General features: G+C 40.1%; 1 protein-coding gene across 1 annotated transcript in view; it reads left to right on the forward strand.

Annotated features, from left to right (window-relative positions):
• Positions 1 to 22999, forward strand: part of CDH8 (cadherin 8) — a 163548-nt gene that overhangs the window by 107973 nt on the left and 32576 nt on the right. Inside the window, exons 8-9 of the mRNA XM_077185236.1 lie at positions 127 to 263; positions 19903 to 20024. Of these exons, the coding sequence (XP_077041351.1) occupies positions 127 to 263; positions 19903 to 20024 (259 nt within the window). The remainder of the gene's footprint in view (positions 1 to 126; positions 264 to 19902; positions 20025 to 22999) is intronic.

A 22999-nucleotide genomic window follows, 5' to 3' on the forward strand; every position in this document is an offset into this window, starting at 1 on the left:
CTATTGAGCTTCTCAATCCATTTGGCTATAAAGCTGCAGCTCTCAGAGGGCTCCCTAAATTGTCTCTGTGACTGTATGGATTACAGCAACTTCATTAAGTAGATTACAGGGATGTCTGTTTTGCAGGTTTTCCATTGATCGCCACACTGACCTTGAGAGACAGTTCAACATCAACGCAGAGGATGGGAAAATAACTCTGGCAACACCCCTGGACAGAGAAACCAGCACATGGCACAACATCACTATTGTAGCCACTGAAACCAGTAAGTGGTTGTGTACTCTGACTGTTCTGTTGGGTTTATAATTGATTTTAACAGTGCAAACTTTACATAATTCAGTAAAATAAAATGTATTGGGCGTTTGAGTTAGAGAATTTTGGAAAGAAAGCTTAATTTTTGTGCAAGCTCCATTTCTTTTAGTTTTTACAACAACATTTTTTTTCAGTGAAAATGGCAATAGATATTCTGAAGTGATAGATGAATACATATGTACAAGGTATGCAGGGTAAACATTTAAAAGTGGTTTAAAAAACCCACACCTAAGCCTTATAATTAGCTCTATTAAGACAGAAAGAATTAAAGCTTTGCTATGTAGAAGTAAATTGAAGGCTCAACCCAGACGTTCTTAATTCTGAGTGCTATTATGTTTCAGAGCCATAAATGATTAAGCACAGGGGTAATGTTGCATGAAAGTAGTGCTGTTGGATACATATGGATGAGTTTACTCACACCCAGCTCTCAACAAGAACCTGCATTGTTCAGGTCCACAGAGCCCTGGTGGCTGCTCTGCACACCTGAGTCAGGAGAGCTGCCCTGCCTGGCAATACGGGTCAGAGATTTTAATCAAGGAGAATTCTTAATTAATTTGGAGCTGCTGACAGGATCACACACAACAGTGTGATTTATTATTCATGTCAGCACCGTATTTTAGACAATGCCTGTGACACAAGGGTATTGAGGCAAAGGAGCAGGTGGGGAAGCTGGGGCTGCCACCCCATGTGGTGTCCCTGAACTGGAGCACAGCCCCTGGAATCCTCTCTGTTCTGCACTCAGTGTGCAGCAGAACCCATTTGTGCACACACTGGAGCCAGCACTGCAGGAATATCTGTCTGCAGAGCCTGGTGACCAGGGCTGCTCACATCCTGCCTGAGGTACTGCTTGCTTTTCCCCAGATCTCTGCTTTGAAGGATACAGCATTATGGAACAGAGCATTTGAAGCTCAGTTTCATGGTACTGTAGGCATGAACATAATAAATTGGGGAAAAATATGCTTATTTGGCCCGTTTTTGTTGTCTAATACCTTTCCTGTGGCACTTGTCAGCAATGAAGAGAGATGGGGAAGACTGATTTGGTGATCAGAAGCCCAATTTATTGTGGACTACCAATGCTTATATACTGGTTTAGGAAGACTAGTAATGTTTACAATAATGATGAGGTTAAAATCACATACACAAATTTATGCATATTGCAACATCTCTTGCTTGCAGAGTTTAATGAAATTTTCTTTTTTTGGTAAACCAGTCTGATTGAATCTTCTTTTAATCCTCAAAGTTCTCTTTGCTCTTGCCAAGGCATCTTGCTATCAAATCTCTTATGCCAGCCAGGTCCAGAGTCCATCATCTGTCTTGTGTCCCAATATCACATTATTGTGATTTCAAAACCAAACCTCTTAGGAATCCATGACACATGGGAGAGGTGGGTGTGGGTGTGAACTGAGCTCCCAACTTCCAATCCTTGTACCCTGTGTTGCTCTGAGCCACCTCAGCAATTTGGGGGTTCCATTGCCAGCAGTGCCCTGTCTGAGCCACCTTGCAGCCAAACAATGCTTTGATAAATTAGCAGAAATGCTTTCTGCTTGCAGGGAAGCCAAGCCACAGGGAAAAACATGAGGAAAGAAAGGAAAGGTGTGGTTTCATCAGGCATACTTTTTCCACTTAATATCTAACCAGTTAATAATTTTAATATTTTTAAAGGAAAATATATAAAATGTCCATACTAATTTTCTCACATCATATTTACCAACAGCATGGAAAGCAGAAGTATTAGTTTGTGATCCAACACTCTCAGACATTGGAATAATAAGATGCAAAGTGAAGTAATTTTACAATGAAAAGTTTGTTTTCTCCAAAAAGTTATAAAGGAACACGAGATAAAAGGAATAACTTTGCAAGACACTTCTCCAGTTCATTTTTATATCTCCTTTACATGTGTGTGCCAGAGCAAAGCTGCCAGAAGTGCACTTTACTGAGCCACACTAGCATGAAGTCTGCCTGTTGCATTTTCAGTTTTTTGAAACATAATTATACTTGAGAATTTGGTAAGAAATCAGCCTTGTCATTAGACTTCATGGGAGCCTCAGCATCCACTGCTATTGTAAAATTGCCTCTTATCAGAGTGGCTATGAAAATAATAATGCCAATCTTGTTCTAAGCATTTGTGTTCCTGCTGATGGCTTAGTTTTGCATTCCTAATATAATTATTTGACATTTACATAAAACAAGGGCCTAATTTCATAGACTACTGTCTTTGCTTATTTAAGTGAAATTATTTTTAAGCTCCTCAAGCAGAAGTTAAATTTGCTTATAGAACTGTCAAACAGAGGAAAATGGGCATTTTTAGATTTTTTTTTTCAAGACAATAATAGACAAAATCTCTGTTGTAAAATAACAGAAATCTGTTGGAGGCAGACACAAGCAGCAAATGCAAATACAAAGTGTGTCATTACCATGCCTTCACTGACAGCCCTATTAATGGACTGCTGATCTCTCACAGGAAAATAAATATGTGGGAATTGTTCGTGCAGGAACATTTCCTCTTCCTGGGCTGGCTGCTTCCCAGGGCTTGTGCAAGGCTCTCCTCTCCATCTGCAGGGCAATGACCAGGCCATTTAACTGCCATTAAATTTGCTTACTACTCATAAGCCATCATGCTGGATTTTTATTTCTTTATTCCCAGCATGGTAGATGCTAGATTATATGAATATGCCCTAATTTAGCCACACTTTCACAGATAAACACCCAATTTTGACGAACAATAATTCACTATTTCAGCTTTGTGATGGTAAGGTACCTGCATCTAAATTTGTGCTCTAAGCTGATTTAATTTTTGGCAGTTTCCTGCTTGTCATCATGACAAAGTTATTTATTTGTGTCATCCCTCAGCCTCTGTCTCAGGTAGGAGTTTTCCAAGGCAGGATTGGTGTGGCTGAATGGAGCATTACTGCTTCTGCATTTTCTGGAAATGGGGGTGAAGATCCTCAGGCTCACACTGGCTGATATTTTTAAAAGTGCTCAGATTTAAAATGTGTGTGGATAATTTTAAACATTTTAAATCTTAATGCTCCAAAATATGAATTTAACCCTTTCATGTCTAGCAAAACAAGGAGGAGGAAAGTGTGAGCCAGTGGGGAATGTGATTCTTCTATGTGTGCTTGACAGGCAAAAGACCAGTTTGGGGCTGTTTTGTGGGGTTTTTGTGGGGTTTTTCATTTGGTTGGGCTTTTATTTAGAAGAAAGACATTTTCTGTTCTCATTCATAGGCAAGTGTCTGGCCAGTACTTGTTCAGACAAAATTCATACTATTGGTGACAAATAGCATTACCATTGTATCCTGAAACTTGTGCAAAGTGAGACATTTTGAATGGTGCTGTTCCCTCCTTTACTTTCCCACTGCTGACAGACTCTTTAGAGGAGTTTCTAGTTTTCTGCAGCCTTTGTTTTCAGGGAGTTAAAGTGGCCAGCCAGACTGAAGAACAGCTGCCTTGAGTGGTTGTCCCTCAAACCTTGCCCAGAATTTTGTATTTCCTTTGCATTCTGGTTCCCAAAATGCGTGGCCAGTGCACAGAGTTTGGAATTTTGTATTTCCTTTGCATTCTGGTTCCCGAAATGTGTGGCCAGTGCACAGGGTTTGGAATTTTGTATTTCCTTTATGTTCTGGTTCCTGAAATGTGTGGCCAGTGCACAGGGTTTGGAATTTTGTATTTCCTTTACATTCTGGTTCCCGAAATGCGTGGCCAGTGCACAGGGTTTGGAATTTTGTATTTCCTTTACGTTCTGGTTCCCAAAATGCGTGGCCAGTGCACAGGGTTTGCCTCCTGCTAAAATCCCAGCAAGCACAGTGCCTTCCTCTCGTGTTGAGGGACACACCTGGTGCAGGTAGCTTGGTTTGCAAGCTGCAAAAGAGCTCTGGGAGCTCAGAGGGACAGGAGGGTGTGACCTGAGACCCTTTGCCAAGGGATCTGAGGACCTGTGGCACAGCTGGGTGAGGGACACTCAGAGTCAGGGCAGGAGCCCAGGGCTCAGGAAGAAGAGCCAAAACTTCCCTGTGCTCAGGCTGTGAAGGGATAAAAGCCCAGGGATAGAAGTCTTTGTGGGGTCCTTCCTCAGAGGCACAGGCTGTGGCTGTTTTACTGTGAATAAATGGCTTTATGGAATGAGAGATCTGAGACTCTGCTGGGGAAACCTGGGCTGGAACCAGTGAGGAAACGTGGTCTGGCTGTGAGTGGGGTGTGGGGAGCCAGGAGGGGCCCTGGAGCTGCTGCTGAGTCCCAGCAGTGCCAGTGTGGGGTGCTGGGGGTGTCCCTGACAGAGAGTCCCATGAATGGTCACACTGGGAGCTTAATAGTTGCATGCCCACAATCTTTAATCTTATCTTTTTGTGGTTATGGAGATTAAACCAAGCAAAGAGCCATCTGTGTAAAAGAATGAACTGAATGAGATTATCACAGCACAGGTGATGTTTAGGTGATACAGGGGATATTTAGGTGCTGGTTTCAATATTTCAGATTTAGTTACACACTTTCCTTTAAACTCTTTCTGCAGTTTTGGTCCCCTCAACTTCTCCCCTTAAATTTGTCTACTCCTAAATGTCTTCTGCACATTTTTCCTATTGTGTGATTTCTTACATCTCTCTCTTATGGGATCAAATTAATTTTTGCTTCTTTGTTGCTTAACTTTTTTCCTCGCTCGTATCCTCTGTGCTGATGAATTCTGCCATATGGATTTTCAAGAGAAGATAATATTAGAAAGAGCCTTGACATCTTTGAAAGATGCCTCTGAAGTACAGGCTTAGGCTGTGCAGAAGAAATACACTCATGCCAAGGGCAAGACTCAAAGCTATTGAACCTGTGAATTGATTCTTAACTTTCCTTTCTACATTGCCATTCACCAAGTTTACCCTGCTGAATGGAAAGGAGCAGGAATATCAAGGTGATGACAGGCTGGAGGAAGCAGTCCACTGGCAAAATGATTTCCTGAGAATGGGCCTTTGTGCTCTGTGGATATAAAGGGTGAACATTGTCACTGATTCTGGACTTTAAACACTGACCTAATGAGATTTCTCATTAGTTTTTGGTGTAGCTGAGACTTACATGAGCCTAAAGTCGTAGCTGAGGTTGGGAGGTTTATTTTAAATTTAAATGCTTGAGGGAGGGGTGAATGTAGACTTGCTCTGTAAGTCAGGGTTGATAGTGCTGCTCATGTGTTTGAGCTCTCTGGAGCTGTATCCTGAACAGGAGAGGAATCTGGGGGCATGTGCAAGGGTTTTTTGACAGCCTGAATTGCAGTGCAGTAAGAATGAATGATTAAATTACAGACGTCTCTTTTGGTGCATCTTTTTTGTGTGTACAAAGGCTCATCACATCTTTGGTTCTTTGCTACTTGCTTGAAATGAATTTTCTACCATTCAGTAAAATCTGGTGAAGTCAGGATCCTAACAGTCAGATGCAATCCCATTCTCCTGAACCCACAAATACATTTTTTTTTCTGTGTAGATTACAATTATAGCTATAACTCCTGCTCCCATTGACATGCTTGTGTTGCTGGCATTAACTGGCTGCCAATTTTGCTGGGCAGTGAAGCAGAGCAGGGTTCAGGCTGGGCTTAACCTCCTCAGTATTCTCCCAGTTTCTTGCACAGGTTTTTGCAGCACTTACCACGTTACGTGTTGTCAATGCTAGTCAGAGGAAAAGAAAATCAAATAGCCATGACTTATTTATTAGACCATTTTTTCCTACAGATTCTGAATGGAGTTCAGAATCACTGATCATTCAAGAGATCAGATTGCAAGACGTGGATAAGGCATGTAATAATTAAACCCTGTCCTCTTTCTGCCTTCAGCTCCATGGATTTCCATTTCCATTTTTTAATGGCTGGAACAGCCACCTTGCACATACTTCCAAGTACACTCACAGTGTGGGCCATTAATATCAGGGAAATGCCCTTCATTGCTGGTTAATTGATATAACAACAGCAGTAAGAAATGGAGAACTAGTGTAGTTTGAAAGCAAAGACTTATGTAAGAGAAGCTGGTTTAACTTAGCCTAGAAAGAAATTTATTAGCAACAGAATTTGACTGCACAACATTCTTCTGATTTAAATATGAATATCCTGATATTTGCATATTCATCCCTCCAAAACTGAAGCTGAGATCTGCTTGAGATAAAGGATTCTAGTGAATTCTTTGGAAACAAAATATACTGCAATGCCTTCATTATTAGCAATGCTTATCTGAAATTCTCTTTTTAAAAAGTGAGGCAATCTTTTTCCCCAGAATATGTGTATTATATAGTTTAGCTTCCTTGAATGATACCATAGATTTCAACAAGTAAAGACTTCTAAATATATTTCACTTGGCCAGCTCAGATTTGTGACAAACACATCAATAAATAACAGAAAGCCTGGCTCATTATCTATAAAGACAGCTAAATGATGATCCCTTTAAAGTCCCCAAGCTGCCTTTCACTCCATGGAGCACTGAGTGGACTACTCAAGGTTTATATTTTCCTCTGAGCTGTGTTATGATTATTTGCAGCACTGGCTTCTTCTCCCTCTTATGCTGGATATTAGAAGGAATTGTTCCCTGGCACAGGGTGCCCAGAGCAGCTGAGGCTGCCCCTGCATCCCTGGCAGTGCCCAAGGCCAGGTTGGACATTGGGGCTGGGAGCAGCCTGGGACAGTGGAAGGTGTCCCTGCCATGGCAGGGGGTAAAGAAGATTATTTTTAGGTCCCTTCCAACCCAAACCACTCTGGTTTCCTGTGATCCTCACACTCTGCACATCACACCCACAGACACACAACAGAGCATCCACCAGGGAGTCCCAAAGCCAGTGGGGCAGGATAATTCTTGTAGCCTGGAGCTGTGCTTTCAGCCAAGGTTTAAATCTCTGAATGAAGAGTTTTAATGGAATGTCTGCCATCCTTATTCTGCAGGCACTGCAGTCACAGAGATGTTATTTTCAGTGGGATTGAATGCTTGATCAAAGGGTTCTTGGCACTCAGCCCCATGTGCCAAGCAAGCATCACTCCTATGGCAGCCTCAGCCCCCTGCCCAAGGGCTGGGCAAAGCACCAGAGCTGCCACAACAAGTAGAAATGATCCTGCATAATTATTTAAAGCAAGAGGTGAAAATCTAGACAAGATCTTGAAATGTAAATGGTATTTGACCACAATAAATACTTTCCAGGCCCAGAGCAGAGGCATCTCAAGGACAAAGCTGTGGGCTCTGACACAGGTAATTACCCACACCAACAGCATTCTTTGGAAATGAAGAAGTATGAGGCAATTTTGTCACCTAATGGGAAAGGGCATAAAGCCAGAAAGGCTCTATATGGTTTACTAAGAACATAAATAGAGTAATTGAATCATCACCCGGCACAGGTACTGCTAAAGTTATCTAGAGTGTGTATTCCTTTAAAAAATGCAAGGACACTAATTAAAAAGGAAGAGAGACATATTTCTTCAGAACAAGCCTTCAGCTACAATGTACTTTTTAATGCCACGAATACCTTTGCTTTCATTATGCTTTCATTTATTTAATTTTATTTAGCCTTTTATGGTAAAAATAACTATAGGCATTATTAGCAATAATTCTAACATTTTAGAGAGTTGCTTTGGTACATCATATAACTATCTCTAACTTAGGGCTGAGTAAATTTCAGTAAGTTGGAGAAATAGAAGGAAATAAGCCTTTATGGAAGTTTAAACAAGTGAAGCTCAGGAATATTAACCTTTGCTGCTTGACCCTTTTTGCTCTGCTTTAGTGGAAATCAAACTATATAATCCATCATTTTTGCACTAAAACACAGAATTTGCTAAGGTGTTTTTTATCCTTTTGCACATAACTAGAAGGTTACACAGAGCTCCTCAGAACCTAAGGGGTCACAGAAAGTTTGCCATTGGGCAGTGGAGGGCTGGTGCACCTTGCAGTTTGCAGCTCTCAGCTGGGAAAGTGTGCTCAAACATAGCACAGATTTTCCCATTAGTAGCAGGAGAGGTGATCCACGTGGATAATAGTATGGGAGGGGCCATATTATGAGGAAATACAAATGGGAAAGGAGTGTGCTTGTGAAAAAATCTCTGTGTGAAGTGGCCTCAGTAGTTCAGGAGCAAGCACTAAAATCCAGGTATTGGGTGCTGAGTAGAAGCTGGAGACCTGATTCCAGCTGTGAATAAAGCATCTGAATAATTCAGTAAAAAAAACCAAAACAAAACACCAAAAAAAGGTCAAACTAAGTAGTGAACATCATTATGACAAGGAAAAGGAGAGAGATTTGCAGGAACAGTCTAAATTATACTTCTGTTTTCTGGGCATTATAAATCCAGGCTAGACAACTGAGTTCTAGATTGGCAAATATAATTTTGTACAAATTGTACAGGAGTGGGAACACTGTTCAAAGCTTAAAACACAAAAGGCTGGGACATTGGGTGGTATTTTAGAAGGAAATAAGGTTTCCTGGGGCACAAAGCAGGGAAGGATTCAAGTAAGGAATGCAAGCAGAAATGTACATAACTATTTAGTGCACAGAATATTTATTAGTTACTTTGAGGGAATTTAGAGGCTGAGCATTTAGATACATAGCTGATATATGTTATATTAGCAAAGTGCATCTTTACTCTGACCAGCTACCAACTGGCCATCCTCACTATGAGCATTAGAATTAGAAGTTCTAAAGGAAATAAGATTAATCTTAGAAATGCTGTGTGGAATTGACCTCATTTGAGAACCTGAGTTGATCAGTTCTGAGCAGGTTGGGACTATCTGAGATCTCCACTGGTTTTTCTGCATGAGGGCAGGTGAGAGTAGGGGTTTGTAACTCAGTATAATTTCAGTCAATCTTCTTGAGGCACATTTCTGTCTGGAATAAAGACTCAGCAGCATGCTCTGAGCTTCTGGCAAAGGTGCAGGGCAGGGAAGAAAGGAACTATTTTGAAAAACAAAGGAGATGGCATTTTTAAAGGTGCATTCTGGTGTGCTGGAGAGGTGTTTTTTGCTTATTGCTGAAGGTATGCAAGTGAGAAGGTTTGGTGCTGAACTCCTAGAACCTGATTCATATCCAGGATATCCAGCACTATTTTATCTGTGAAGGAAACATAAGATAAATTAAATGGTACTGTTAAGAAAATCAGTTTCAGAAAGCAATATGAGCTGTAAAAGTAATGACATTTAAATGCTTCTATAATAAATTCTGCTTTAATAAAAATCTTTATTAAAGCATTTTGATGTTTTGTCTATGAGTAAGGGAGGCATTTCATTTGAGCTATAAATTATTTTACTTCAATCATGAAATCATTTCAAATAAAAAGCCCCAAATATTCCAGACAACTCATCCTCAATCAGTCTGCTTATTGTTATTATTATTGCTGCTAGTCATTAGAAAATGTCATAGCTAATTATAATTGACAATAAGACCTTGCATATCTAAGTCAATATTTTTATAAGATTTTAATATGCATGAGGTATTAGCGTATTAATAATATAATTGCTCTAAAGTGTGGGACAGATTCCTGACTGTTTTATGGCAGCACAATTCCCTTGGTAAAGCTGGAATTGAGACACACAGCAGCAAATCATGTCCTGGTACATTTGTTGTGTCTTTAATTTTTTTTCAGTCAAATTCTTTTCTTTCTTGTCTACTGCCTTATTTTTAAGTCAAATTCTTTTCTGTCATTCAAGGACATCATATTATTTTCTGGAATTTTTTTTCCCTCATTGTTATATTTAGAAATTAAAACCTGTTACTACCTCACAGCAATTTAAGGCATTACAGTGCCTCAGAAAATCTGGAATCCTAATTAGGCTTGTGGTGCTTTGAACCACAAAAGTCCAGATCCAGTGGCATTTCATCACACTGTTATTATTCTAGAGTGTATAATGAAAGTATCAGAAAAATTATTCTGAGGTTCAGAAAAATTATTCTAAGGTTCTTTGTTTTCCTAACTTTTTTCCTTCATAGTGGTGCATGCCACAAGGGAATGGAAATCCTTCACTCAAAATCTTTTAGTAGCCTCTTTTGCTGAAATGCTGGGTCTGCAGAGCATTCTTCCTTGGAGATTCTTCCAGAGATCACAAATGTTGTTTTTCTAGTGCTTAGTCTTGTCATTAGATATCATTTTTCCACTTGCTTCATGTTTGTTTGTTTGTTTGTTTGATTTACATTTGCCTTTTGCACAAAAATCTAACTGTAAAACTTCAAATATTTCTAGGTTGCCATTTCTTGTAGTTGTTAATCAGTGCACTGCTAGTAAGTGCTAAAACTTTAGCTGTATTTTTAATTTTGCACTTGTAATGATTCCCCACTTCAGTACATAGCACAGCTAATTTACTGAGTGTGACATAACTGCAAACTTCCTCCTGACTTGTGTCCTCGTTAGAGATAAATAAGGCTCAATTAGACAGTGCTTTATCACAAATACAGGTTGTTTTCTGCCAGAAGTTGTTTCAGTTTGGTCTCTGGATAGATGTGTGGGTGGAAGGATATCAGCAGTGTTGGGTTTTTTATTGTTTTCCCTTAAGGATTTACTTAGGATCAGTGAACAATCTGGAATTGCTTCATTGTCATAAACCTGATATGACTTCAGCAGCTTCCAATACAGCCCTCTCAAGCAGCTCTACTAATACTTTATTTTGAATTATGTATTTGTTTACTCATATTGATGTGTCACATATATCTTTATTATGTGTCACTGTGAATATAAACCTCACTGTGGTCAGAATTAGATATGCAGAGCAGCCTCTAAGAACATGCTGTTTGCATCCAGAGCGTCTGCCAAGAGACAAGGACCCATAATTCTTACTCAAATATTGCAAAGATGTTACAATTTCTAATTAGGATACTCATTCCAACTCTTTCCAAGTCCCATCCCATCCATTTGTTCCCATTGTTTTCATAGCCCACTTTCCTCTCCTCCTGCATATTCCATGCATTCACAGAATCCCAGGATCACTGGGGTTGGAAAATCCCTCCCAGCCCAGCTGTGCCCAATGCCCACCTTGTCCCCAGCCCAGAGCCCTGAGTGCCACCTCCAGCCCTTGCTGGGACACCTGCAGGGATGGGCACTGCCAAGCTCCCTGGGCAGCCCCTGCCAAGGCCTGAGCAGCCTTTCCATGGGGAAATTCCTGCTGGTGCCCAGCCTGAGCCCAGCCTGAGGCCGTTCCCTCTGCTCCTGTCCCTGTCCCTGGGAGCACAGCCCGACCCCCCGGCTGTCCCCTCCTGGCAGGGAGTTGTGCAGAGCCACAAGGGCCCCCCTGAGCCTCCTTTGCTCCAGGCTCAGCCCCTGCCCAGCTCCCTCAGGCCCTGCTGGGGCTCCAGCCCCTTCCCCAGCTCCGTTCCCTGCCCTGGACACGCTCCAGCCCCTGCAGGGCTCTGGTGGCCATGACAGGCCCAGCAGTGGCCGCAGGCCTCGAGGTCCCTCAGCGGGGCCAGCCCAGGGGCCGGGCCCTGCCCTGGGCCTGCTGCCACCCCAGGGCTGGCACAGCCCAGGTGCCACTGGCCTCTGGCACTGCTGCCTTTGTGCCCAGCCCTGTCCCCAGCACCCCCAGGGCCTTTGCCACCAGCAGCTTTCCAGCCCCTCTTTGCCAGCCCAGCTCCATGGGGTTGGGGTGAGCCCAGGGCAGGAGCTGGCACTTGGCCCTGCTGTCCCTCAGCCCATGGATCCAGCCTGGCCAGATCCCTCTGCAGAGCCTTCCTGCCCTCCAGCAGATCCACACTCCCACCCAACCTGATATTATCTGCAAACTGCCTGAGGATGCCCCCAGTTCCCTCACCCAGATCATCCATAAAGACCCTGAACAGGACTGGGCCCAACACTGAGCTCTGGGGGACACCCCTGGTGCCTGGCACCAGCTGGATGTGGCACCATTCCCTGTTTCTGGGTCAGGCCATCAGCCAGTTTCTCATCCAGAGAAGGTACACCTGTCCATGCCATGTGCTGCAGCATCTCCAGGAGAATGCCATGGCAGCCTCCAAATCCCTCTCTGATGCCATAGGAGTGTTCCATGTAATGAGCATTCCTGTTATCCAGTATATTGAGCATCTCCTGTCTTTGCTAGCATTTGTTCTTTGGAGCTAATGCCACTGAATAGGAAGTGGTGACAAGAAGGTGGAGTTTTCAAAATGTACATGTTGGGATTAAAGACAAACCACCATTCAGAGTCATTTGGAATAATCAGAAAGCCTTGAGTTTTGGGGTTGCTGAGTTTTTGGAAGGATGGCATGAGGGATGGTGTGGCTGCATTTCTCTTCACAGAGAAAAGCAAGGCACAGCTTCCCAAGGATACTTTCTGGGAATCACAGTGAGGAACCTCAGAGAAAGAAAAAAACATTCTTATCTCAATTGCTGCTCCTGTGTTTGTTCACAAGTGGAGTGCATTGTGGAAGATTGTTTACCTGAAGGGAATTGATAATTGGATTCTGGTGTGACTGTTTTGATTCACTGACCAATTGAATCCACGTGTGTATGTCAGGACTGTTGGCTGACAGTCACAAGATTTGGTTGAGTGCTTGTGCAGTTTGTTCAGATGTAGTGTAATATAGTATAGAATAATATAGTATAAAGTAATTAATTAGCCTTCTGATATCAATGGAGTCAGAGGCATCGTTTCTCCTGCACGTCAGGGGACACCTGCTTTACAATGGGGTGGGGGTTGTCTTTGCTTCCCAATCTCCTCCAGCCCCAAGGTGGATATGAATTTCTTTCAGCATCCTCTGCTCCCTCCAGGACGAACTTAGAGCTCACTCAGTGTGGCCCATGTTCTCATTTTCATTGCAGCAGAGGATAACTTCTCCTCTCTTATCATGCTCAGCTAAATCTAAATAGAACAGAATCTTTTGATTTTTTCCCTTATAGCCAGGCTTGTGGTAGAAGAGACCCTTTTCACACTTGTGAACTACATTTGAGGGGATGTTTTGCTTTTCTGATCTAGTCTCTCCTTTTCAAGCCCTTTTGATCTGTCTGTGCACTGAGACAAGGCAATATCATGCAAATACACCATGTGAAATAAGATACTTCTGCAGAAAATTACAAACCTTTCCCGGTTTTGCAAATGGATCTTACAATTCACAGAGTATCAGAGGTAATTACAGAGTAACTATTTGTGAAGCTGCTGAATAACTGCACTTCTTCATGGCATGAAAAATAGCAGAGAGGTTGCATTGGAATGTCAAATTATAGCCTGACCTCAGATAAACAAAATGAGGGCTAACTAATTCTATCAGAATGCATTGTACCTGTAAGAAAGGAATAGGCTCCCTTTTAAATTTATTATCAAGTTTTATAAATCAATGTTGATCCTTTGAAGTTAGCAAAGTACCTGGTTGAAATCCCTGGTTTCATTGAAAGTATATTTTTATTTGGAATCCTAAATGATTTCAAATGTAGTAAATAATTCAGTATTGCTACTTACAGTGGCAAGCAAAGAGCTGAGTGCAGGGCTAGGTGGAATATCACTTATAAAAAAATTTGGTCTTTTTGCAGGCATGTCTCCATTTTCTGTGTAATTTAGGTAATTGATTCACCTGATTGGTGCTGGGTTATATGAAATAATGTTAATGTCTTATGTGTACTTATTTACCAAAAAAAAAAAATCCCACAGAAAAAGAAAGTGAATGAAAACAGGACCTGAAGGATATGGTGTATTTAATTAGCACTTTCTGGCCTGGTGTGTGCATGTATCAAAGAAATTTTAATCTTTATTTTTTGTTTTGATATTGTCAGCAACCTGAAAGTAAAATCAGTCCTTTAGTCCCAAGTGATACATCTCATATATTGAATAAAGATAGGTGAGTGTGGCCTTCCTGAGTCACCTCTTTACAGATGGAGTTGCTTGCTGAGCTTTGGGAACCTCCTAACTGCAAACCCAGCTTTGAAGAGGTGGATGATATTAAGCCACTTCTTGGTTAGACTTGTGACAGTCTCTTGGTGAGGAGATAGAAACAGAGTGTGACAAAGCTTTGCTCTTGCCTCATTCATCTTTCTGGGGCCCACAACAAAATACATCCAGGGAGTTGGAGAAAGGAGATAAAACTTCTCAACTCTGCTATTATTTTTCTCCCAAAGAATGACTGAAGGAACAAACCTGAGAAATATGTTCCACATCCTTTCCTTTCCGCGCCCCTCCCACACACATGTACACACAGACACTCGCCACAATCTGTGCTGCTCGGGTGAGTTCCATGTGCTAAAGAAATTCAAATTGAATAATAATTAGGAGGTTGTGTTTGTTTCTTGTCTTAGCACCTCGTACAGGAACCTTCCTGCTGATATGTACTGATAAGTTTATGCTGCCATTTCAATAATCCATGACTTCTCATCCTCTAAAAAGACAATCATTTCAATGGGGAACCAAAATCTTCCTGGTGAGCAGCTCTGTCTGGGCTTTTAGTTTGTTGTTTGAATTTTGTCCTAGCTCAGAAATAGCTTGTGTTCTGGTATTTTTAAGAGAAATGCTGGCAATTACTGCTGTCTTTCTGACAATTTTGGAGTGGATTTCAGGCACTCAGCCTTTCTTGAATCAGATCATTACCCAACGCTGCAGACAAAGGAGCCCGGTATTTGCTGCACTATGTGATTTCTGGAGTTAAGCTTCAACATAAATAAAACCTCAGTTTCACAATAGCATCTGTGTATCTAAGGATTCTTGAAGTCAGATTTGTCAGTTTTATATGACAGAAAGATTGTTATAAGCTGTGGCATTCTAGAAGTAAAGGATTGCCTAAAGAAAACAACAACATAAACTCTAACAGGAGAAATAAACTTGTCCTGTGGATTATCTTAATAAAGTCATCAGATAAAACTTTGATAAAGTCATGGGAATTGGATCTGTTAAAATACGACTTAATAAGTTTGAAACATAAGGGATGTAAACCAAGCACTGTTGTTTTTACTAAGTCAGTGATTCAGATTTTGTTTTGATTTCTTTGCTAGAACTAGGTCTTCCTCTACTTCTAATTTAAAATATTATTTTTGTAGACATTTCATTGAATCAGAGAAGCATGAAATAACCATTTCCAAACCATGTGGTGGTGATTAATAATAATAATAATAATAATAATAATAATAATAATAATAATAATAATAATAATGAAAAATGAGTTATTTTCTAGGAATTTACTTTCTATTCAGGTAAATTTGAGGTAAAATGCAAGACAGCTAATGATTTTTTTATAGAGAATGTTGAAGTGATTTTGGATTATTTAATGACCTAAAATAAAACTGAACTAAACTGGATTCCTTTGGGTTAAAAAAATTACAAACTTAATTTTGGGCTACAATAATTCTCTTTATCTCAAAAAGCATTTTATCAGTCAAGGAAAGACAGAGGGAAGTGCTTTAAGCAAGTTTATGAAGTCTTTAAGTGTTTATGGGAGTTGAAAAGCTGTATTTTATTTTTTTAGTTGTGGTACAAGACAAAAATTATATTTATAAACTCTAGTTACTCCTAGAAAATTTTGCTGTGTGCAGCAACAATGTTGACAACACTCAGTGCTTTTTAATAGAAATTTCCTACAATACAGGCACACATTTCAGTTATGTAGGATTTTTTCCAGGAAGGACAAAAACTGTTGATCCCAATAACAAGTGGTAAAAAATGGGGTTGTAGCCTCCAAAAGTTCGGTTTGGAGACAATAAGTTGCTTGATAACATTTGTTTGGGTTTTTTTGTTTGTTTGCTTTAATTTGACTTTGCTTATTTGATCTGCCTCATCATTTTGGTATCAAACTCTGCAGCATTTTTAAACCCTGAGCTGCTTTCAGTGGGTTGCTCAGAGGAGTACCAGCAAGTTGGGTATTTCAAGCATTTAATATTCCAGTTGAGTCTTGTGAACTGGGGAGAAAACAGAAGAGCTTTTTAGGTCCTTATAACCCTTGGAAACCTTTCAATATGCATTTCTAAACCCAGGTGGATTGTCCATAATTTTTGGAAGTTTATTTATCACCCAAACCAAGTTCCACTAGTTATTTTTGCATTGAGTCTTCCTTTCTTTGGATCTGTCTAGTGTGTTCTGTGCTCATCTAGACACAGAGAGGTGTCCTCAGATTACTCAGTCCTTCTGGGCAGCCCTAGCTTGAAAAGACTTTTATGTAATTAGTCTAGTGGAAATTTTGTCAATATTTTTCAATCTTGCATCTCAGAGCATTAAATTTTCAAACAAAGCCGATGTTTCTCAAGTGACAGCCCTAATGATACTTTTATATTGCAAAATTCAAGGTAGGACTTTTCAAACTGTGCATCACAATAAATACAGGTGCTAAAGCTTTAAAAATCTGGTTAGTTCATTATAGAATCTCTAACTTTACCCTTTTTTATGATTTTACATAAAATAACAGATTGGAAGTTAAGCAGTCAGTCTAGCTGTCCACCTGGTGCATGCAAGAAGATTCAGTCTCCCTTAAATCTACTGACTGAGGGGTTTATTGGGCAGAAACCCAAACTAAACAAAAACCCACACAGCAATTAAACTCAGTTTTGTTCCTAGTTAGAAAGAACTGACTGTCCATTCATACAAATGAGGAAAAGTTCTGAATGTTGAATACTAATGAGTGAGACACCCAAGGGCCTGAAGGGCAGTGACCATGCAGATGGGGCAGGTTGTGACCAGCCTGGATCCACTCCAATCCCTTTCTACTCCCAGGTCAAGCATTTGGGGCATTGCCAGCAGGTCTGGGTTTAAGCTTGGACATCCTCTGTTCATGTTTCAGCACCGAGAGTCTGCAGACATGAAACGTATGGAGGGGAACAGATGGAACTGTTCCATCCTGATGGTGTTTTCAACCTGGGTTTGCTTAGTGAGGACTCAGCAATGTGTCTGAATAGGTGTGCTCAGAGTGGAGGAAAACTTAGCACAAAGTGGAATTTCCCTGGTGTTGGGGAAGATGAAAAAGGAAAGCCTTATAAATATGATTACCTGGCAAAAGATTTTGAGAATATGGAAACTGTAAGTGAGATTGAAATGAAAGCAGGCTTTGAGATACCTCAGTTACTGAACAACTGAAAACAATGGCATGGCCAGCTGAAGGTGATCCCCTTTGGACCCTCTGCTTGCAGACAGGTCCAAGGGTCAGAGCAGACCCTACAGCTTGGCTGAAGGGGCCCAAAGAGGAGTTTTTAGGGTTTAAAATGTAACAGAGTATGGTAATGTAATGATTCTTATAGGCTGTATCTAAATGCTGTAGGATTTGTATCTTGTACTAGATTGGTTAGTGAGAATCAGAATATTCAACACAGAAGAAGATTTATTGAATTGTAACAGGAACCTCGCTCTCTCACTCTGTCTTTCTCTTATGCTCTCATCCTTTCATCCTCTCTCTCTCTCTCTCATCCTCTTTACCACGCTCTTGCCTTCTCTCTCTTTCCCACTCTCTTTAGTTCTCTGTGGCTGGCAGTTCCCAGCAGGGCCCTGCACCCAGGCCTTTGCAATAAACCCCAAATTCCACGACCTGGCTTCAGAGATCTCTCATCTCTGTCTGTCCCAACCATCCTACCCCCATCACTCCTACACCCTGGGAAGTTTGGGATGGCAAAATAATGCAGTGTATTCAGGGTGGTGGGCACTAAAAGCTGGAGATACATTTCCCTCTCTCATCTCTTTTTCTCAACAACAAATTTCACCACAGTCACAGGAACCCTAAAAAGCAGTGGATATCCCCTTGTTTGGAGATTTCCAAACCAGCTGGGTCTCTCTTGTGTTTAGTAAATTAATTTTTTAAATGAATTCTCATCAAATTTCTAATTATAATATCTTTAAATTTAATGTTTGTATTTCTGATGAAAGACAAACATTTTGGGGGCAGTCACAAGGGACATGAATAATTTCTTTAGAAGCTTATCTAATTAATTACATTTCTCTGTAATGTCTTTAAAATTTGAACTGCCATCATTTCATTAATTTAGATAAAAGTAAATCTTTAGTGTTTAAATATGACACTAGTGCTGAGAATTCTGATAAGCTTGAGATTCATTGTCTGTATTTTTATTAAGTGAAGATAAAAAAAGTGTTTAAAATGTTTGGAATATGATTTGCATATTAGGTTTTATTTGGTTTCAAATACATCATTATTTCATGCCATAAGTGCTCCCCTCACCTGTTAGTAAGTAAGATCATAAGATGCAAAAAATAAATATTGCTCATATAATATTTTGGTGGATGCTTCCTTTTCCTCTTTAATATTCTTTCCATATTAAAACTTTTGGGTCCTTGAGATGGAAAACGTTGAAATCTTGATGTGTGGTGATCTTCCATGTCCTCTCCAGGAGGAATTTTGATATTTCAGAAAATCCCAGAGATAAAAAGCCTTTTATAGCACTGGTATATTTGAGTTTGCATTTTTTAAATTGCTATTTTTATGCCATTTCAATGTCAGTAGTGCAATTGAAATTTGCACATTTAGATTTATGAGTGGAGCTTCCCATCTTGTGGATGTCTTTAGCACACAAGGAGTAAACAAGGCTGTAAGACATCAGATTTGATCAGGTCATGACAGAATTAATCCTGATGGAAACCACAAAACCCTCAGTGTATGTGGTGATTCTGCCTTTATTCATCTCTGCCATTTGTAGAGCTGCCACCAGTTGGTCCCTGAGCACTGGTGGGGCCTGATCTTCTTGGACTTTGTAGTTATTTGTACTGAGAAGTGCACTGAATATTGAGATTTGTCATTGCTGATGATACAAATGATGTAGATTAGCATCACTGGAAAATGATATTCACCAGGAGCTGGACTTTGACACTGGGCTGGAGGTACCTGTGGGGGTGTGCATGTGCTGTGGAACAGTTTATCAAACTCTCCAAATCAGCTGGTGACCTCAGTTTAAACTGAATTCATGGGCTTGCTCCTTGGGGAAAAATAATTTAAAATATTTATAAGTAGTCTCTGAGCAAATTAACGATGCTGAATTGAGGGAAAGACACAGGCAGCTGCCTCTGAAAGCTATTCAAAGTAGATAAAAACTGTTGGTTTAGCTTTTCTTGCCTTACAGCTCATTCTACTCTTCACAGTGATAAGCAATTTTATGCAAAATAGCTCTATATTATAAATAATGAGTTGTTACTTCAGTGAAAAAAGTTCACAGGTCACGGTTTTGGTCAGTGGTAGATGATCAAAGTGCTTTAATTGTCCAAATTACTGTCTAGTTTCCTGCCTGTCAGTCTCCCATCCATCTTTTTCCCAATGTGGGTCAGTACTTTAACTGTGTTTGCAACGAAGAAATAATAGATGTGCAGTCAGAACAATTAATGAAGTAAAATGTGCTGTTCTCTGCCAAAGATAAACAAAGAAATAAATCTCTGCTGTTTGCAGCCTTCCCCTTTCCATATATAATGGACTTTATCAATAAAACAATACAAACTTCATCAAAGAAAAATCTTACCAATTTAGACCAGGAAAGGTCTTCATTGAGCTAATCTCCAACAAATGCAGTTTGCAGCAGGGATCTATTTATTCTTTTCAGCCACCAAGCCCTGGCCATCCTTCTTCAGCTGGCACTGCAACTCCACGATCCGCTGCAGATGAGGCAGCCCAATTAAGCAAGGGCAGCAGACAGGAAGAGCATGGTGACAGTGCCAGCACTGCTGTATTTAATTCCCAATTAAATATGCTTACCTTGGGTTCTTTGGTCTCTTTCCTCAGGGAACCACAGCCAGGTGTCCCGGGTGCCTGTTGCTATCAAAGTTCTGGATGTGAACGACAACGCCCCTGAGTTTGCATCAGAGCATGAGGCCTTCCTGTGTGAGAATGGCAAGCCTGGACAGGTGAGTATCCCAGGTTTTATGTGATGTGAGATTGGGATGGAGTTTCTCCCTGTCCCTTTGTGTCATCTTTACTCCCAAAATGGGTGCCCATGTGTTCATGCTAACAGCTCTTAGCATTAACTCAAGATAAACCCATGATCACTTTCATGGGATGTCTTTTGTAATTTCACTTTCATGGGATGTCTCCCATAATTAAATAAACTTTTTCCCTTAAGTTTTAAATTAAAGGTGAATTTAATTTTAAATTCAAGGTGAGTACTTTGGGACAATATCCTGAAAAAATCCTGAGTGTCTCTGAGCTCCCAACATCACACTCTGTGTAATGGAGCTCAGCACTTTGTAAGTTCATGTGTGTTAGTTGGTGAAAGTATAATCCAACCTGAATTCCAGTTCAGTTATTGACCTACATTGCAGCTGCTCCCAGGTATAATTTAGAATAAACAGTTAAAACAATAAGCCCGTTTCCCCTTGACCTTATCTCATTATAATCTCTATTCAGTTCTTGCTTTTCTATGACAGTTGGGAAAAAAAATTAAACAGCAAACCAGAACTTGATGGAAAGGGAAGTAAATTGTAATTGTGTTTGAAGATGGTGTTGGAAAAGGGAAGTTCAAATTTTCGTTATATTAAAAAAAATATAAAAAATGTTATTGTCTTCTTCATTTAATGAAAAAAGCTTGGTGAAGAAACTCACACAACACTCTCCAAGGTGAGGTCAACAGCAACATGTCAGAAGCAGGATTCAAACTGTTTAGTCTTTTTCAAAGAAATGAAGCAGATTTGTTCAAAGGTATTCACTTTGAAGGACAAATGTACAGAAATAGGGAAGAATATCTCATATGCCACCTAAATAAGAAGGTGAAGATTCAAGAATATGCACAGACATTTAGAAAGTAATGCAGTGTAAATGAGATGTAACTTTTGTCCAGCAAGAGAAACACTGGGTGTTAACACAATTCGATGTTTTTAAACTTTGCAATTTATTTCTAGATTGTGACATTTTATGTAAATAAACAGCAGCTGACAGCACGACATGGCTTGTTAATCCAACTATTCCTGTGTCTCATGTGGGTGTTAGACATGAAATTCACTGTTCTCCAAAGAAGGTTACCTGACAATAGAGTTAGAAGTTATTTTCTTTTTAGTAGTTTAAAATGACAACCTATATAGCACAGTGTCTGACAACCCAGCTCTGCATACAGGATTGTATTGTTCCAGAGGATGATTTGACTTCTAGCACCCCTTTTTGTTTAGTAAAATGGTGTCAAAAATGTGCTACTTAAGGAATGAGAATTCTCCCTATCCACTGAAGAGGAGATGTGCCCTCATGGGCAAACAGTGATGTTACAGTTGGCAATTCAGTTCTTCTAGCTCAGAGTGGATTTCTGTTCAGCTCAGGGTGGATTTCTGATGCTGAGTAGTTGCATTTTCCAGGATAGATCAAATCCTAATGACTATGGTTTTATTCAGGATTCAGTGAGCTTCCCTAAAATCAGAAAGTTCTGTTGTACAGTGTTTTCTGACTGTATTTATCTGATATTCCTATCAATTTCAGGTGGTTTAAGAGATGGTGAAAAATGTTCACATTTAGTTTTGGAATAAAACAATAAATGAGATGATTAAGAGTCAGCAGGTAAAAGAGGCTTTTGTTTTAGCACTTACAGAAAACTTTCATTAAAGCTTGATATTCTATATCTACCATTGCCTCTTACACTCTTGCTCTGATGGCAGATGTCACTCTTGAGCATGAGTCGTCGTGTGAACTTTACAGATGGTTATTAAATATTTGGCTGCCAGCATGGATGAGGTGGCACTGATCCTGTAATTTATTCTGTGTTTAAACAAATAGCACTACTGGAACAGTAACCAGTCCAGAATAATCTCCAAGGTTAGGTTCTGAATTGAAGGTGTCATTCAAAAATCATCAGCTCCTGTAAAGATTTTAGTAACTCCACTGCCTTATTGTATTTTCTTATGCTTATTTCTATATTCAAGTTTTGGAAGAAGTCCTATTTATAAGTTAAAATATAGAATTCAAGGAACTACATATATCTCAGTTATGAAATGGGTGATATGAGAAAGATACTACTAGTAGCAAAAGACTAATTTGGATGGCTGTCCAAAGCTTAAACTCAAATGTTACACATGCAGGAAAGGTGCAGTTGTCTTAAGGTATTCCTGTCTGTTGACATTTGCAGTTCCATTTAAATCTAAGTTTAAATCAATTTTGATTTACCATAAAGGTGATTATATTTGAACTATTGGTAAAACCTTATGTGCAGCCACTAAATACATTGCACCATCTATTCCAGTGCACTTTCTAAGTGTTCTGTTTTGGGTTCTGATATAATTGCAGTAGCAAGTACAGCTGCTAGTGAGGTGACACAGTGGATTAAAAACTCTTGATGTGTAACGCTGCCAGATGCATTTTCCCTGCCTTGACCTACCTCTGAGTAAAGGTACCACAGGCTGATTGGAGAGGAAAGGGAGGGAGAAGGAAATCTGGTTTTTATGCATGTATTTCTGTGCTCCTCTCACATTTTTACACACAACAGAGAGTTGCCAGAAATGTTTTTTGTCAGTTATAGGGGGGAAAAAACAACAAACTCCAAAAATTTGAATATACTGTTACAGTACCTCTAAGTTAGCCACAAATCACCTCTTGCCTTTTCCTATTATTCCTTTTTTTCTGCATAATTCCAATTACTAAAACCAGAACATTCATGGTTTGCTGACTATAGCGGTGCTGTTGATTGCTCTCCAGCACAATAAAATTATTTTCCTGTAGACCTACGACAGAACTTGTGTAATGCTGAGTAAGAAAAGTGCCTCAATCGCTATTTCCCCAGTCCATACTCAGACTTTTCCAGGGAAGTGCTGTTTGCTGGAAACAAAGCTACAAAATCTTCACTTGTTAGTGCAGACAGCAATATATGAGAGCTGAAGGCAGCTTTAAACTGGAGCAATATAAAACT

The sequence above is a fragment of the Agelaius phoeniceus genome, chromosome 12 (genome assembly GCF_051311805.1).
Source record: "Agelaius phoeniceus isolate bAgePho1 chromosome 12, bAgePho1.hap1, whole genome shotgun sequence".
Taxonomy (NCBI): domain Eukaryota; kingdom Metazoa; phylum Chordata; class Aves; order Passeriformes; family Icteridae; genus Agelaius; species Agelaius phoeniceus.